The following is a 19,500-nucleotide window of genomic DNA, read 5'->3' on the forward strand; positions in this document are numbered from 1 at the left end:
AAAAATAGGACCGTGCCCCTGTCCGGATGTACAGATTTCATCCGTGAGCTTGGGCCAAGGTACACGGTCCCACGCCACCTGACAACCACCCGGCCCATTTGCCTGCCGTGTTTACTTCCGTATGACAGCGTGTGACGTCTTTGTTACTTCTGCTCGTACGAGTCAGTTCAGAACTGTGACCCATTCACACTGGAATCTGATATTGGCCACATTTATATAACAATGTCATTAGCCAAACAAAAAAATCGGATCCGAGCAATAAATCTGAATTGAGCACTTAGGCTTGCAGTGTGAACGTGGCTTTAGATATAAAGGGTCACAATATGATTCATTATCGTTTCTATCAGATATTGATGAGATAGATCACAATACGATTCTCTATATTGACATTTTATACATTATGAGAAGTGCTACCAACTTCTCGGTATACCACCTGACATACATTGTAAAAATATTTCCCAGAACAAATTCAGTCAAATACAGGTATTAAATATTCATATTGTAAATATTGTTACTATGGTAGGACTTAAAGCAGTGCAGTACCTGCTTTTGGGCATCCACTTGATACGTAAGTAACATCTTCCTTGACATCACAGTTGGATGAAATGGTATACTAATTCAAAACAAGCAAAGTGGTTATGCAGTGCCTCCAGTTGTACGCCAGTAAACATTGTGCGTACGGCCGCACCTACACAGAAAAAACACATTCAAACACCTACCCATCCTATCAAATGTTGCCCTCAAGGTGTGTGTTGCATTTCTCCATTGTGATGGACAGCATCTGCTGTGTGCTTTAAAGACACCTATTGAGACTGACAGACCATCCAATAGCGTTACTGAATATCCACCATAATATCAAATGGGCAGCGAAGTGACACCGATCACAAGCTCACTGGCTTTCATGCAAATGTGACTGTGAAAACCACACAGTGATAAAGAGTATATGAACTGTAGAAGTGCCCAGCAGCCATGGGGAGCACACTACAAGCTGCTGTAATCTGCTCAGAACCCCGGTTTGTGGAGAAAGAGATTCTAGTGAAATTTGTGTTTGTAGGAGGAAGAGAAAATGAAAAAGTATTCAGATAATTGATAAAAGATGATAAAAGAATCAGATAATTTGTGAACGACACAACACTACAGTAGAAGCAACGTGGAGTATCCACGCATGTTTCCGTATCCGTGCATGTCGGTGCTTCAGCGACGGGGAGCGGAGACTCTTGGGACGATGCTGGAGTGGCTCGGAGCCTGGCCAAGAGAATGGGGATTCTCTACTGTGGTCCCCACGGAGCGATCCCCACACTTAAAACATTTCATGGTCCCACATGAAATGGTTTGGGGGGGGGGGGGTGGAGTGACAATGGAAAAAATAAAATCATTAACTTCTGATTTTGGATACTAAATTGGATATGAAATGATGGAATGATACACAGATATTCCTGTCTATTTACACGCCAACATCCGGAACTTCAACGCGCATCATGCCAGTGAAATTATGGCCAAATGGCCAAAATTAGCGGGTGCGATCCGGGTGTCGTGTTTACATCAGAGTCGATCTGAGGGGGAGCCGATAAAAGCCTGTGTCTACTGCAGGGTCATTTGACCCAGGTCTGAAACCGGGGTTTTTCCTTTCCCACTGATGACAAATGCCGGATGTTAGCAAATTTTACCGGGCTTTTGGCGCAGTAGGAAAGTGGGTATAATACTTACCTCACCCCTCTACCAAATATATGGCACTTGCCTTTATACTTTCCTGCAATACTTAAAAATCTCAAATTTCACCATCATAATTGTATTATGAAGTTCTTGAAAAGTATTGAATTCAACTCATATTACCTGCAAACATTTCCCAGCCTTCATTAATGAAATGTGCTGTCACAGTGAGGTACTTTTGCATCGCTCCCCTTTTGTCCTTGTAGCAACAGACAGCTCTGTCTGCTCTGTGTTGAAAAAGGATTCAAGTCATCGGCAATACATTTTTCTGTAGCATTTGTGGTAGTGATAGCTGTATGAGTAGAAGCTAAGAGTTCACACTGAGATTCAGCTGGAAGCGTCGGCTGAGATGCTCTCCGTTTACCACGATCAATTGCTTTCCGATGTCTGAAGTGTGTGTGCAATGCCAGTGTGCCAAACATACCCGAGTGGAAGGCCAAAACTAAGACGAGATGGTGTGCGTGTAAAAGAGTGAAAAAGAGGCCGAGAGGTAAACATTAAAAATTTTAACTCATTAGAATGGCAAAGATTAGGTTCATGTGACTCAGGAGAGTTGTCATCTTGGCCTACAGTTTCCACTCAAGGTCTCTCCGGAGATACAGTACTCCTCTCTTTGTTACTGAACTCTTACCCAAATTTTAGACACAAAAGAAAAGATTTTCCAATTTTCAACAACCTAACACACACAATGACTGACTATATCAAGAGGGCGGTCAGTCGTTGAATGAGTCACAGAGAGGGGATAGAAATGCATAGATTGGATATAGCGTACAGGGAGGAAGAATAAAAGGGTTCAAAGGGGTTTAATAACAGGGTAGCGATAAAGAGACGCAGAAGGAGAGAGAGAAAGAGGGGTGGAGATGTTCTTGTTTTCACCACCGGCTGACGCTGGAGGGCAGGCTAGACTACCAGACTGACACACTGTAGTCGTCCACGCCTCAGCCTCCCCCACCCGATCCAAAAACCTGGGTAAAAAGAGGCCGTGGAGCGAGAGCGAGAGCGAGATTTGTTTCTCTGTAAAGAATGGTGGATGACTTGCATGCCTTTTTTTCCCCAGAGAGGGGGTGGTGGAGGGGTGTGTGGCTCAGCCTCCCCTGACCAGTTATTACCTGGTAAGAAATTGCTTTACCCCTGTTGCTTGGAAACACAGGAGTCGGCTGTTGCCAAGGAACATTATTTTCTTTCTTTCTTTCTTTCTTTCTTTTTTTTTTTTTATCTTTGCACTGCCATTTCCCTCCCTCCCTCTGGTGTGACTTCACACTTATTCTTTTTTTCCTCATTGGGTATTGATTTTGGGGTTTGCCGGGTTTTTTTCCCTCAAGTATCGTGTAAGCACAGAGTTTCCGAGCCAGATGAGGGTCTCAGCCTTTAGGTAGGGGTGTGTTTGTGTGTGAGTGAGTGAGTGAGTGAAAACCTCCTGAAACCAAGTATTTGTGGCATCGTGGAAGGTTAAAAAAAACAACCCAAAACAAAAAAAGATTACTGGCGCCCGAATAGGCAGCAGATGTGAGTGCTCGTGGAGTGTTTTTCTTGTTCCACAACGCCCGCTGGGATTTCGTGGTGACTTCTAGTGGCAGCAGACTCAGTCACCCTTTATCCTCTTTTAACCCTCCCATGATGTTGTACTCCCAAAACAAACTGCTAGGTGGCAGAGGATCGGGTGGCGCAAACTCCCTTTTTAAATGTTTTTAAGACACCCTTTTCGATAAGATAAGATAAGACAGTGTTATTGATCCCCCGTTGGACATATTCAGGCATTTGAGCAGCTCAGTGGGGAACATGAAGTTCACACTGAGTATACACTGAATTCACTCAAAAACATAAATATGATAAGTAATTAACAGCTCAATAATAAGAATTGTACATTGTAGTTATTTTCAATGAAATGCAAAAAGAAAAGTGTGCAAATATGAGCTTGATAAATGTAAAAAGTGGCATATGGAAATATGTTATAATAATGACAGCAGCATGTTTATTAATAATTGTCATAATTGTTATTAAAGTGATGTTCATTAACTTAACGTTTAACATCCCATAATTTTCTTCCATCATTTACAGTGTCACCATTCTATATCTATCCATTACTTTCCTATGTCAGTGACTTTAAATTCATATGAATAATAATATCAGTTCATTATGTTGCTTACATTTTAAAAACATAAAACAGTTTAAAAATATAATAGGGCAAACTAATCTTGTATTTACATCTCGCATACCGTGTACATACCAATACCGTTGTTAAAGGACCATAAATAATATTGATATTCTGATTTGATTAAGTTATTTTATTTTCATTTCTGAATCTGCTTGAAAATTTGAATTTTCGACGATTGGTTTGGAAGTTGTTGCGGCTCATCAATGTCGAATCGTGACCCATTGTATCAAAATCAAATCATTAGATCCTACCCAGCCCTTCTGGTGTCAAATTGAGTTTCACCCCCTCTTTCTAGACACTGCTTGACAAATCACACTGAGCTTGCTCCACACAGTGCAAATATGACTTCTGCTGGATCTGCCTGGAGGAGTGGAAGAAACACAGCTCGTCCACTGGAGGCTACTATCGCTGCACACGCTACGAGGTCATCCAGCAGGTGGAAGAGCAGTCCAAGGAGATGACCGTGGAGGTAGGATCGCGCGTGCGCGCACACACAGACACACACACACACACACACACACACACACACACACACACACACACACACACACACACACACACACACAGCTCCAGCAGCAGCAGAGTTTGGGTCCAAACGTCTAGACTCTGCGGAGTCATCCACATTAGGTTTCCACCCACCAGCGTCCCGAGGTGAGTGCGAGTCAGGCACGATGGGCGCTGGCTTGAATGCCAATGAGTCATCAGCGTTGATTTCAAATGAAGCTGCGCTCTCTCGTTCACCACCGCCGCTCTCCACCAAAACTACCGCTCTTCTCTCTTTTCACTTGGCGAAGGAGAGGAACACGCTGGGGAGTTTATCGACTGACTTGCGTTTCTTCTTTTTTTTTTTTTCGCAGGCAGGGAGAAAGCACAAGAGCTTTCAGGAACTGGACCGATTTATGCACTACTACACACGCTTCAAGAACCACGAGCATAGCTATCAGGTGAGCTTGCCCCCCCCAACATCCCCCGCCTAAATATAAATGGCTGCCTCGCACGGCTTCAAGCACAGCAGTGGGACGCGTGGATGCCGGGAACCAGCGTTTCCAGTGGAAATTGGCGGTAATTGGACTGATAGATGCAAAGTCTGCATCTGTGTGTACTGCTCAGTACACTTTGTCTGAACAAAATTACTGCAGTATAGGGATATGGCTATATTTGTTTTGTTTCTCAGTGCTCAAAAGATTCACTGTTTTTGGGTAGACGTAGCCTTTAGAATGTCCCAAGTCAGTCCTTTCATAAATAATTTCTCAGACCACTCTCACTGATTTCTGACTATTTTAGCAATTTTATTGATCAGTTTCTGGTGGATTTTTTTATGCCCCTTTTTCCATTTTACCCACCTTTTTCCAAGGGCCTATTTTCCTTGAGCAGCTGTTGGCACAGCAATATCCTTCAGTACAAATAAAATTTTTATCTTGTCATTTTGCACAGTGGAGGTTTACATCTCTACCTCAACCCTCTGCACTCAACTTTATATGCTCGTTTCTCGACACCTATTTAAGCAGATGGAGGCAAAGGAAACAAAACAATAACAAAAAAAAGTCTGCACCTGGCAGTTCTGGCTGGGAATACGACTTGAGTAACACCTGTTTCCTCGTTTTCATTGTCACCCCCCCCCCCCCCCCCCCCCAAATCTATTTTAGCTAACAATGAAGGGTAAAGCCACGTCTTGTCTCCCTCACAATAGCTGGAGCAGCGGCTGCTGAAGACGGCCAAAGACAAGATGGAGCAGCTCAGCCGGGCCCTGGGCGGAAGTGAGTGGCGCTCGTTACATGTCGGCACCGGCCTCAATGCGAGCTCTGGTGATATTGAGTCGCTTGGGGTGAGACAGATGGACAGAGGGTGCTGATGCGCACGGGCCGGCCAATAACGACATTCTGCTCACACACACAGACACAAAGTGAAGTTAAGATTCTCCAGTCAATTACAATTAGGCCGCACTTAGTCGATGCTGTCGTCCTTTGCGGGAGATTGACTTCTAACTCTGTCCACACGACCTGTTGTGAAAATCCATCTGGCTCTGATAGGTTGGATACGAAGCCTCCTAAAACACCTTGGTAATTATTTTTTACTAAAATGCTACCCTGGCAGCTGGTGTTCTTCTCAACGCATCCATGTGGCTGTGGGTCCAGTTCCGCCAATGGTTGATGATGGTACAATCGTTGTTGCAATGCAAAGTCTAGCTCCAAGGTAGCGCTAGAGGCAGAGGCATACTTAAAAATAAGTAGTAGTTCATGACCAAAAGGACATCTTCAGAACAAGATAAGAACACACACTGTGTAAGCCCCCGAGGGAAGCTATGTCTTTTGTCATCTTCTCACTCTGACCCCCGGCCGCTATTGGTCCAAATGCTGTTGCATCGTGGCAGGGTCGGACTTCAACCTCCTTTCCCGGGTAATCCTGTTTTTTTTCCGGAGCCGCAGCACTTGTAGCAAGCGGCTAGCGAAAGATTAATTCTTTTGAGGTAAAGGTTGCCGAGCACCGAAAAGTGCTCAAATTCCTGGCTAGAATTTGTGAGGAAGTTCACTATTCACTGTTCGCTAAGTTCACTTCACTATTTAATCTTTAAATGTATCATTGCTTTTCACTACCTTGCTGACATTTATATTTTTCCACACCTCGTGGAAATACTGTTTACTTACAGTTGCACTAGATACTTCAGTAGATACTTCAGTGGAATTAGGAATGCAGAACTTCCACTTCCACTGAAATTATATTCCATCAAACTTTCACTTCTACCACTGTACTTGGTGATAATTTATATCAACAAAGCTAGAAAGATGTGTCATCTAAAGTAAAGGCTACACAGCATATGTATGTAGTGATTGATTGGTTTATTATTCTGTATAAATCTATCCGGGGGAAATGAATCCTCTGCATTTGACCAATCCTACACACCCTAGGAGCAGTTGGCAGCCGCAGTGCAGCGCTTGGGGACCAACTCCAGCTCTTTTGCCAGTTCCTTGGTCAGGGGCACCCACAGGATACATGCAAAACATACATGTCTTTTGATATGAAAATAAAGCTGTAATGATGACAGACAAAACAAGCACATATGTGCTTGTGTAATAATCAGGGTTCTTTCCAGGTCCTTGAGGTGCTTGAAGCTCATCCTCAGAAGTTTAAGTACTAAAATCAAAAGTCCAAAAGAAAACGCGACCATTGAAAAGCTGTGATATACCCCTTGGCTCGTCAAAAGAAAATCCAGAATTGCTGCACAACATAGAATATGCCAGGAAAATGTTTAACATGTTTAACATTTAATCCAGCATGGTTGGAAATAGACACTATTATAGTAGATAACATTGAGATTAATAACAGATGGCTATATAATAGATATATTAAAATACTATTATATTTTAATTAATAAAGATCACATTGATAATTGATTATATTTGTTTTGCATGAAGTCCTTAAAATGAAAACAGTACCGCTAATATAAAAAGTACTTGAAAGTCCTTGAATTTGATTTTATAATGCCAGAGTGAACCCTGTATAATTAGTATTTATGTTATGTTGTATTTAGAATACTCAACATAAAGCATAACCCATGAAAGGCAGAGCAATACAGTATAAAACTACATTTACACCTTGAAATGCAAAAAAAATTATATATATTATATATATATTAAATAGTTCTAACCCTCGCAATACATAATAACCTCTGCATTAGGTAAAAAAATTACTATGTATATAATTAGCACACTTATTATGTATTGCGTTCAAGATGTTTTTGTGACAAAATGCTGGTGTTGTTACATAATAAATGTCAAATGTATCTCAGTTTGGCAAGTTATTATAAAATGTGCCATTATAACATCGTGGGGAGGTTGATGTGTCCAAAAGCCTGAACCTCTCTCCCTCCCTCCCTGACTCCCTTACAGGGGAAGGCGGCCCACCCGACACCACCTTCATCGAAGATGCCGTCTTGGAGCTGCTGAAGACACGGCGCATCCTCAAGTGCTCGTATCCCTACGGCTTCTTCCTGGAGCCCAAGAGCACCAAGAAGGAGATCTACGAGCTCATGCAGGTACCATCTAAGAAGTTATTTACATGGTGTCTGTCTGTCTGTCTGTCTGTCTGTCTGTCTGTCTGTCTGTCTATCTAGCTCATCTAGACACAGCATGTACACCGCCGCTGTCCTGTGGGAAGCAGTAATGTGGACTCTTTTAAGCTCTTATTATTCCTGATATCTATATACATTATTTGAATATGCAAAGCACAACGGCACCCTTGAGGTTTTCCCTCAAAATGTTTTCTTAGTTTCAACGTAGTTTAGATCTTGCACATGGGGTCGTGTTGCAAAGGGAAGTTTCGCAATCGTCCTTGACAATTTATTTGACTGGAACATTTCCTCTGGAACTTGTACATTTGTGCGTAGATTTTTCTTCTTATTCCAAATGGATTGGGGCATTCAGGAGCAAATCATTTTTCATATTTCATATCATTTTAACCCTTGAGACGGACTTGGAGATGGTGACGGAGGACCTGGCCCAGAAGGTGAACCGGCCGTACCTTCGGACGCCGCGCCACAAGATCATCCGTGCCGCGTGTCTGGTGCAGCAGAAGAGACAGGAGTTCCTGGCGTCCGTGGCCAGGGGGGTGGCGCCCAACGACTCCCCTGATGTCCCCAGGCGCAGGTAACACACACATGGATTTACAAGCAGCAGAGAGTCTGCACGTCCTTTAAAAAAAGACCTTCAATTAAATTTTACAAATTAAAAGTAATTTTAATTTCTAAGCCTTAACTCATGAAATGGTCTTAAATTTGAATAAATCAGGTCTTCCATATACTTTTACTTTCTATGTTTGAAAGACGGCGAAAGCAGTTGCAACCTGCTGAGACCCGTTTATTAAAGCATCTGTCGTGCTCCCGTTTTCTCCATTACGTCCATAACTCACTAGCAGAGCGGCTGCTGCTATAATACTTTTTAACCTACAATTAAATTACAAGCCTTTTACTATGGATTTACTGAGGCTTCATGTTACACAGACTTCGTTTTATAGCCAAGGAGTTCACAACCTGGGGTGGGCGGCACCCAATCCGGCCCCCTAGGAATATCAGGCAGTCTGCACCAAAATTATTTTGTTTTATTTTGTTTCTACATTTTAAGATAGCATTTCATGTAAACTGGCTTGTTTTTCTTCGCAATAGGCTTAGTGCAAAGGAAAAGCAGAATGATAGCGGCTTGCGTATGGTGAAAATGCCATTAAATACATTTTGATAACAATTATTTTGTATTTCTGTTCTCAATAATCAAAGCATATAATGGCTATGGCAGCTCAATGCACTGCTTTTTAAATTAGATTTTAAATTAATCTTTAGGGTGAAATTTGAGTAAATAAAAATATTTGATTTATCGCACCAATATGCGATTAATAGCAACCATCTCATTAGACAGGGTGAATTAAAATGAACATCAGTGCCAACATATTGTGCTTTAATGGACTCTGACTCTGTTGTTATAAATTGTAACTCTTAATTTAAATCCCCATCCGTCACTAGAAAACTTTCCAATAGCAAAGAAATGTCAATATTTTAAGTAGCTGGGGTCACGAAAATTTTCAGACATAAATCGGGAACCCCTGCTGGGTGAATGCAAGGAAGCATAAAGGATTTAGTTTTATGTGGAACTCTCTCGCTCGCTCTCTCTCTGCCTGTCCTCTCTTTCTCCTCCCTTCAGTTTCGCTGGCGGAACATGGGACTGGGAATATTTGGGCTTTGCGTCACCTGAGGTAATAAACCGCCGAAATGTATCTAAACAACTTGTTCTGCGCTATAGTGTCACGGTTAATTAAACACTCCTTGGATAGGTCGCAGAGAGAGAAAGAAAACAGAAGTATGTCGTTGCATTTCAGAGAGACAGATTTAATGAAGAGAGGCAAACACTACAAAGATTTGGCTCGGCTTCAAAAGAGCCAAGTATCTTGTAAATTCAGGTGGAAGGCTCCTGTTCACCAAACCTCCCCGCAGTGGGAAACAACAAACAGGCCCGTCGATATTCTTTCCCTGTAAACAGCTCGGCTCATCTCTCGTATCTGCGCTGCGAGTGTTGCCGTCAGAAAGTTGCTTCTTATATTTTCCCGTGTAATAAAGCGTCTCTCACGGCTGCAGTTAATGAGAACAGCAGACTAGTAATCAAAGCCCTGACGACGCTGGCTCAGAGGCGCGGCTACAGATGGCTCTCCCTCCATGGTTTCCACAATACCTGCAGCTCACTCTGTGGCCTCCTATTTTTAGAGGGCCACCGCCAAGCCCTCAGAAAGCATGAAAGTCGTGGTTTAAAAGGGAGGAACGGTGGACTAAAAGGGAGGAACGGTGTCCACCGTTTGCCCTGAAAACTATCGATCTTGAAGCCCACGTCAGTCAGTCAGTATGGTAGATCAGCATTTTTTTTGGTGTGCTGTGAACATTTTCACTTGCACTGTGTTGCAAGATCAAAATTGCAAGGCTGCACTAATTCATGTTATTCATAAATTCCAGCCATAATTCCACAAGTTTCACACTTAAACCGGGAACTATAAGGAGTGATGAAAGGTTTGTCTCATTTTTGAGGTTCAGTTCTTGTCGAGTCACTCAGTAAAAAGATAAGTTTGATTTAGTTCGTAACGCACAGTTGGTAAGTTGGTAACCCAGGGTGAACGAGGGAGGACTTCCTGTTAACGATTAACTTTCACAAACCACCAAATTAAATGTTACATTCAATATGAGTTATGCCAAGGGCCAAGACCTTTTTTTTTCCTTGGATTTTTATATAACCCTAAGTGATTTTTTTCCAATTTGTGAGTCGAACGTTCACTCACTCGCCTACTCTTGCCCGAGTGACTCCCGAGTAATTTAAAAGATTTGTTCGACACCAATCATTTTCGAGTCTTAGTAATAAGGCAATAGTAATAAGTATGGTTCTATGTGCTTTTGATCTTTTGTGATGTTCTAAGTGGTTAGCAGTGTGCCGTGGGATTATTTAATTGAAAATCATGAGCCGTGGCAGAAAAAAAGGCTGAGAAACACTGTGTTGGATCAGCAGTCAACACTTTCTAACTCATTTTGAGCCTGTGGTCTTTAAGCGTCTGAAATGCTGCCCAACTAATCGTTAAACTATAGCAATTATTCAACCTAGAACGGATACAACCAGAAGCTTCTATCAACAATACATATTCGGTTTAATCATCTATTGAATTGGCCAGAGAGACACACACACACACACACACACACACACACACAAACACAAACAACTCATGCGGTACTCAAGAAAGATGCCGAACTTTGAGTCGTGGTTCCAAACCTTACTGTTTAGTGAACATCCAAAGTAATGTCATTTGTGATAAATAGGGTTGCCCCCGACTAAGCTTTACCTCGTCGACTATTAGTCCTCAGTTCAAGCCATTAGTCGACTAATCATCGCAAGTTTATGGTATTAATTTAATTATTTCAATATGTGTTTTTGGGGCATCAGAAAACGGTTTGAGTTCCAGGTCTGAGAAAGAGTGTCATAAGTAACATTGTTAACACTGTGCTACATCACAGATGAATACAAACCTAATAACCAGCCTTTAAATATGAATGTAATTTACAAGCGCAAAGCAACCGTCTGTTGTTTACACCGGTTAAACATTACATTGGTTAAACTTATTAAGCCCTTTATTTTTTCTTATTAATGTGCACATTTAAACTACATATTGAAATAATCTGCGCTGAAATCTGGCGTACGGAAGATCGTTTTCCCGGTGTCTACGTCCCCTCCTTAGGGCCCCTCGTCGGGTGCATTTCCCGGGGCCGCGGACTCGGTTACTCGCAGCGCCTTCTCTGTTCCTCTCCCCCACGGGGCTTGGGCGCACCGCCGGCTTCCACCCGGTCTGTCGGGACATTTAAAATAAAATTTGCTTATTGAAGAATGTGATTAACGGTTTCAAATGGCTTTATGCAATATTTTTTATAATATACACAATATTTTTTGGACTTTTAGACTCTAAGTTTAAACTTCCATTTAAACATCCGGGAAATTCGGTCGTTAGGACCATCCCTATTTGGAACGTGTCGGAATAACCAACAAGGGGAATATTCTGTTAATTCATCAGTAACATCAGCACAATAACTTATAACCAACCTTTAAAATACGTATAAAATTGACAAGCGCTGCGCGATACGCACACATGAAGCCTGTTAATTACCAGAAAAATCTCAGCAAAATGTTATTATTCTTGTGTCAGAACAACTAGCAAGGAGACTGAACATTTACTTTTGTTAAAATCTGTACCAAATGAAAAGCCCTTTAGCGTTTCATTTACAGGTCCAGTCACATACTGTAGGTTATAAGGTTTATTTTGACAAGGTGCAGCTCTTGAATGGAGGTTTTTTTGTTTTGTTTGGTTTTCCGAGACCAACCGACCAATGAAAAACTTGATTGACTAAGGCTCTTCTCATTGACTAACTTTTGGTCGACGATTTGGGGACTGCCATAGTAATAATCTTTTTTTTTTTTCACCTGCATTGATTTCAGTCTGACTGTGTATGTATTTCCTCATCCGACATTTTGGGATTCTTTTTTTGTCTCTGTTTAACATGCATGCTACATCGTGTCATTCCAAGCCTCATGCCGTGACAGCTTGCATCTCAACTCCTCCTCGTCCTCCTCCTCCGCCTCCGTGTAGACCAGTTTGAATGCCATGTGGAATATGAACCACACCTACACAACAACCCAATGTGTATATACACCGACACACACACTCTTTTATTGAGTCCCTAATCAACATTCTTGAAGGAACATTTTTTTATTGTTAAACTTATTTAAACACAGTCTGTGTCGCCGTTATGCAATGAAGAAAAAAAAAACGTTTTAATTGATTCTACATCATTTAAATTCCCCAGGGTGAAAGTGCACAGGAAATGGAATTAAGTGCCGGTTGTTCGTCATAATAATGAAAGTGGCGGCTATGTTGACTTGCTACTTATGCAAAAAATCATGGTGGCTTTTAGGCTAATCAACAATTTTCTATTTGCATAATTTTGCAGCCGTTATTCCCACAACCTGAGCAAATTGTGCATTTTAAACGAGTCTGAATATTTAATACGTTTTCCACTTTTTTCTGTTATTTGCTGTCCCTGTTTAATTACAGCACGCTCACCTTTGATGTATAATTATTATATATTGAGATCAATTTATCGGATGCCTTCTTTTTGGTGGTGTGGGCGGTTTCCTCCGAACGTTACGTTGGCTGTTCCCTTCCTGTTTTATGTCTGCACTCGTTTGACCGAGGGGCCTAATGATCTGGATGTGGTTCAGGAGATAAAAGGAGCTAAAGTTGTCTCTGGGTGCCGGTCTTCTGCTGCAATGCATGACTCACACCCCATTCTAATGTGAATCCATCTCGGGCAAAAGGACACATTTTTCATCCATTTGTGCCGTAACTCTGATCTCAACCATACAAAAAAAAACAAAAAAAAAAACAGGAACAGTCGCACTGTAGTTCTGGATTGGCATCGATTGACAACCCGACTTCATTCCTGACTGTGTCAGCGTGGCATGGGCAAATAATTTCACTTGCGGAGGCATTTTAATCGGATGACAGCGTGATGCCATGATCCGTCAAAACAATATCAGCCCTGTTCTTTATTTATTTACAAGTTGTTCCCTTGTTTGCGATCACTCCCTCTAAAGGAGTATGCAGAGTTCCAGTACAGACGGCGACATCGTCAGAGGAGACGAGGAGACATGTCCAGTCTCCGTAGCAACACCCCCGACCCCGAGGACCCCAGCGAGATTGCTTTAGGTACTGCAGCTGCAACACACTGTACCAGAGCTCTTTTTTCTACGCATTTCAATGAGGAATTATAAATATGGGGAATCATAAATATATTCTTATGGAAATTGGATCGGCATGTGGATCTGCGACTTCAGTCCTATATCCGATAAGTGAATGACGTCAGTATCGGCACCCCATACCAATATTGGATCAGTCCAGTATCGTCCTATCTCTAATGAAAATTGCAAGGCTGTTCTGATTGATCAGTACCAGCTATATAGCAGCTCCAGCAGAACAAGTTTCACTCCGAGGGTGAGGACTATTCATATTGATGAAAGGTTTTACTCTTTTTTGAGGTTCAGTTCTTGACGAGTCACTCTGTAAAAAGAGTTGTTCTATGTTCCCACTCTTTGTTTCCTTTGATTCAGTTGGTTTAATGCATGCTGAGCGTGGGAAGACTTCCGGTGAATGATGAAATGGGAGTCAGAACAGTTAGTTTGACTTTGAGTTGTGGATGGAATTCTCAAAAGAATTTTGACGGTCTCGTACAGTATCTAACTAATAGAAGGCCATGATAATAAGCACAGTTCTGACGTTTTTAGTGGTCAACAGGATAGTGGTGTTCCGTAGAACTAAAAAAGGTTGGGAAACACTGGATTTCTTTGTTGTTGTCACTATGCATTAAAATAACAGGATAAAACACAAGATAGAAGCTTACAAACATGCACAGGGATAGCATTTCAATGAGAAATTATAAATAACGGGAATCATAAATATGTTTTTATGTCTGAATCGTGAGCGGACCAGTCATAGAGAGCCGTGCCCTGTTCCTTCAAATAAATCAAATAACACCAGTGTGTTTTTAGTTGTTTTATTTGGAGGAACAGGGCACGGAGCCGTTCTTCCGTGCGCACTGCGCATTGAACCGCGCTCTCTGTGAGCATTGAACAGCCAAATACGGTTAGACTGAAACCGAATTAGAATCCGATTAGACTCGGCAAAATTTTCGCGTCGGGCACAGCCCTAAAAATAATTAATAATAATCGGACACACTCAAAAGAAATCAAGAATGAAAAGAAATCCCAAATGTTTAATGGACTGGCCCTCCCACTTGCTTGTGGTGACGAACGGAGCAACTGAAAAGTTTTGTTTCGATATGATGGCTGTAATCACCCGATCCAACACTGCTGATGCATTCTGAACTTTATTTATTTTTGCCTCTCCTGCAGACGCACAGGAAACTGGAGGTGTACACAGGCGTGAGTTGACGGTGAGTGCTTCTGCCCTTTGGCCAAGCCCTTCCAGCAAAGTATAAAAAGCAGCTCATGAATCAATTCCCATTCCGTTTCCAGCTGAGGCCAGACCGAACGAGGGGAAATGTAGCGTGACCTGTTGCTGTTCCATTCAGACCTTTGTGCCCTGAATGGAAAGGCCTAAGGTGCTCGAGTGTACTCCATTTGTAACCAAATTTGATAACAATGTAACAAATTATTAATTTAACAGATAATATTAACAAACAAATTAAAGCGCATTTAGACCAAGATTAAAAGAAAAGAAATAATCTTTTGTAATAAATTAGTGCTTTGGCAAGGCTATGTGCCTACTTCACCTGCTTTGCTTTGTAACTGAAATGCAAAAGCAAAAACAAATTATTGCAAACCACAATTAAAAAATGATTACACGTTGAACATTGCCGCCCAGCCTCTTACATACAAAACAGACAAACGCTCGGCTAAATGCTCCCATCAGTGCCTTTTGCACTGGAAATAAAAACAAAAAAATTAAACATTTCAAAGCACATTTGAAAGGATTCCCACCTTTCCTATCAACCATCATATCTACAAACTTGGCAAAATAAATTATACAAAATACTGTGTGTGTGTGTGTGTGTGTGTGTGTGTGTGTGTGTGTGTGTGTGTGTGTGTGTGTGTGTGTGTGTGTGTGTGTGTGTGTGTGTGTGTGTGTGTGTGTGTGTGTGTGTGTGTGTGTCCATGAACGTTTTTGCTCTTCCGTTGTAGAGCCGTGCCTCTTTGGATGACGAGGACCCCAACATCCTCCTTGCTATCCAGCTGTCCCTCCAGGACTCTGGGATGGGGGGCTGTATGACCCACCAGGAGTTTCTTGCCAACGAGGCGTCCCTCGGCGCCATTGGCACCTCGCTGCCCTCCAGGCTAGAGCAGAGTGTTTCTAGCGTGGAGGTTCTCCCCCGAGCCTCCCAGAGCAGCTCGGAGCTGCTGGAGCTGGGCGTTAAACTGACGAGGCCGGGTGACATCGGCCTCGCCCCCCTGCAGCTCTCCGACAATCACCTCCGGCCCAATGCCGGCTCCGCACGCATCTCGCGCCCGTCCGCCGGCATCTTCTCCCTCTCTGACGACACCTTGGACTCGGTCGAGAGCGGCAGCGCCGCCGCCAATGCCAACCTGCTGGGCAACATCATGGCCTGGTTCCACGACATGAACCCCCAGGGGATCACGCTGGTCCCGCCCGCTTCCTCAGACACCGATGTGGACGCCCTTCCTGAGGCCGGGGGCGTCCTCTCCGACAGCGGGATACTCCAGGAAGAAGAGGAGGCGGAGGAGGAGGAGGAGAAGAAGAAGAAAAAGAAGGCGGATCCGTGCGAGTGTGATAAGGCCCCCGTGGCGGAGAGGCCTACGCAGTTGGATCTGAAAGGCTCTGATGCCGCGCCGCCACCCCACATGGTCGGCGCCAAGTCTCGCCACGTCGACACGCCGCGCTGCAACTCCGAGTCCGACCAGCTGCTCAGCACCAGCTCTTCGGAGTGGGAGGATCAAGTGCACTTGGTGTGATCCCATCGGTTGCTTTTCGGACTGGAAAAGAAAATGATGCGAAGGCCAAATACACAAAAGTAGATGTGAGGAGTGTGTGCGCACACACCTTGTCACACAAATGGACGACGAGGCTGTGTGACCGATGCGTTTTCCTTCCTAGAAGTGAGCACTAACTCGAATATTAATTCCAGTTGATGTATTACCTTAAAACGGATAGTGTGCTGATTTTAGCATGAGCGAGTTGCTTTCTCTGGAATCATTTTAAGTAGTGGAGATGAAAACTAGCCTGGTACATATTGCAGGTTTGTCTTTTTTATGTTTTATTTTGAAGATCTATATATTTTTTCCACTGGAGTAAAAGTCTACTGTACGTGCTCGGATCAGACTCGGGGAGGGTTTTCAACTCTACGTGGTGAGCACACTGATATTTTAAATCCCAAAATGTATCCGTAGAATACTCCTCACTGCTGTTCATATCTGCCTACAGTATAGGTGCCAAACACTGACTAGCTAAAGCACAGTTTGTAATCACCAAGTGGATTCTTAAAAAGAAAATTGTGCCTCATTGCAATCAAGTCCCCCCCCCACACCCCCAAATAAAACATATAATGTGAAGGTCTCAGTTTAAGGGACATATGCCATTTCAGAGAATGACTGATTTCCTAATGTATATTTCAGGACAAGAGAGGTCGTGCAACATGTAACATATCCCCAAACCAATTTAAACTCTTTTTTCTCCATAAGGAGAAAAAACACCACCACAGCAGTTATTTTCTTTCCCCCCAAGGCCTCGGTTCTTAGGATTCTGCACTGGCCTTGCATTTAAAAACATGTGAGCTGCAGGAAGAAGTGATAGAAGTCCAAGGGTCTGAGAAGATATATTCAAGCCATACCTTTTTGAAACAACATACACTGAATTGCACTGTAGCCTGCGTTGGATGAATGTATGTGTGTTTTAGGAATGCAGCCTTAATGTTTTTATTTTATTTAGTTAGCGCTTGTTCTGTAGAACAAGAAAGGCCAGTCACATGGAGCTCTGCGAAGAGATGAATCAGGCCTAAGTCACTCATGTGTCACCAAGTCCTTTTGATATTTTAATTCAAAGGATAGGTTGGCTATTTAACAATATGGCCTTATTAAAAGGTTAATTCCCAACATTTCATCATCCAAACATAGCAACAACCTCGCTGAATGCTTTACTAGCCAAGAGACCTACCAGGCAATCTTTTAAGCCTAAAGAATACATTTAAACAACTCATTTTTGAAAGCGGGAAACTTGCATTTATAGTCCAACGTGTCTCAGTATTTTTTTTTTACATGTGGTAATTAATAGTAATGTCACATTTTATTTAGAACTACTTTTTGCAATTGACACTGTAACATTGGCTACAGTAGTTTGGGAGTAGGAAGCGCGCAACATCCTGTTTCTAGTCTCTTACGTTAGTACAGATGTAGCCAAAAGAGCTGATTTGCCGGTGTGCAAAAGAGAAAAAATTATAAAAAAAAATGCAGTTTGCAGCAGAGTTGTAATAAAGCATTCAGTGCTTTACTATTTCTAAATCAAGAGTCAATTTTCAAGAGGTGTTAATGATTGGAATCAATCCATAATTCATAAGTCCTTGGTTGAAAAATGTCAAATCTGTCCATTAAGCATTCACAGATCTTTACCCACAACGTTAACGAAAGCCCTTCAGTGCCTTTTCATATCAATCACCACTATTTAATATTTCAATATTTTAATATTAAGTGCTTCTGGAGCAGTATTTATTCACACACACACTTTAATAATGTGAGTGCCCAAATGTCACAGCTTATTAATTATTATGATAAATTATTTAAAAATTGGTATTTTCCTTTGTTTTGTTTTTTTAAATAATCAGGGTATTTTTCAACTTCCCCTTTACTGTCTATGAAAATAATTTTGTAATGAGTTAATGACATATGAAGTTATTTTACGCGTATGTATTGTCAGGTATCTGTGGCGTGATGGATCCCCTCTCATATCCAGATATTGATAACGAAGTTTGATTGATACAGTATATGGATTTGTATTTGTTCCCCATCTGATACTACACTAATGGTTGTCCTGTGGTTTGTTTTCGGAAGGTAAATACTTACCTGTGACTTTAACAGAAGTTGACTTGCTGTACAAGTACTATTACGTATCCAAGATGAAGGCACTACTATGGAAGAAACTAACAATTCAAAGTAGCTTTTTTTTTTTTTTTTTGAAAGATGGAGTGTGTTGTGTTGGGGGAGGTTCGCGATAACTTGAGTAAATGTGTTGATTTGTCGTCAACAAAGAGAATTACGTGGAGTGTAAGTACAATTGGTAGATGATAACTAAGTTTCAATTCATCCTTTTTTTTTTCTTCTTCTTCTCTGATATTTAGCTCAGCAACGGAAAATCTAAATGTATTGATGGCTTTTGAAAATGTCTTTAAAGTTGTGAAACTCCAGTGTCATTCGGTTAGTGATGTCGATGGGGTTCATAAAAAAAGAAAAGGGGGGATAGAATATTTTGGCCCTTTTTCTCGGAACAGTGCAGGAGGTCCTAATCCGTAGGCAATTTGTATTTTTCCTTTCATTGTGCTACGACGTGATTTTTCTTTGAAATGTCAAACTTTTTTTTGTAACACATTGAGATTTTTCTATTGTAAAGTAACTAATCCTTGATCTGCTCTTTGCACTTTCATAGTTTATACTTGATACATTCCCTCTTTATACGAAAGAGAAAAAAAAACATGGTTGTTTGATGATGCCAATAAACAGAGTGTCACTTTTGGTGGAGTTTCATTTTGACATTTGGTGATTAAGTGAACACAACAGTAGTATTTTGTAATTGAAATAATACACGTTCCTTTTTCACATCGACTGTTAGAACTCAAGTAAAATGTCCTTGTGGCAGTTTTGCCTCCCACCAGCCATCCAAGTGGCGTGTTCAGGGACCTCCGGCACAGAGACACACAAGACACTGTTGTAGAAAACACCCATGTTTATTGTGGAGGGGGGGCTTGATAGAACAAGCCCCAGAGCAGATGGACACATGACGGGCTCCTCTCTCCTGAGTGTGTGTGGGGATGGGGGTTTTACCGTTTG

At 42.0% G+C, this 19,500-nt stretch overlaps 1 protein-coding gene across 1 annotated transcript in view; it reads left to right on the forward strand.

The window, feature by feature from the left end:
• Window positions 1-19,165, forward strand: part of LOC307233687 (ankyrin repeat and IBR domain-containing protein 1-like) — a 54,940-nt gene extending 35,775 nt beyond the window's left edge. Inside the window, exons 11-19 of the mRNA XM_080005069.1 lie at window positions 4,200-4,334; window positions 4,723-4,809; window positions 5,556-5,622; window positions 7,753-7,898; window positions 8,330-8,508; window positions 9,553-9,604; window positions 13,528-13,639; window positions 14,842-14,882; window positions 15,631-19,165. Of these exons, the coding sequence (XP_079861195.1) occupies window positions 4,200-4,334; window positions 4,723-4,809; window positions 5,556-5,622; window positions 7,753-7,898; window positions 8,330-8,508; window positions 9,553-9,604; window positions 13,528-13,639; window positions 14,842-14,882; window positions 15,631-16,419 (1,608 nt within the window). The 3' untranslated portion in view covers window positions 16,420-19,165. The remainder of the gene's footprint in view (window positions 1-4,199; window positions 4,335-4,722; window positions 4,810-5,555; window positions 5,623-7,752; window positions 7,899-8,329; window positions 8,509-9,552; window positions 9,605-13,527; window positions 13,640-14,841; window positions 14,883-15,630) is intronic.
• Window positions 19,166-19,500: the final 335 nt, after the last annotated feature.

This window comes from Zeus faber, assembly GCF_960531495.2.
Source record: "Zeus faber genome assembly, chromosome: 8".
Classification (NCBI taxonomy): domain Eukaryota; kingdom Metazoa; phylum Chordata; class Actinopteri; order Zeiformes; family Zeidae; genus Zeus; species Zeus faber.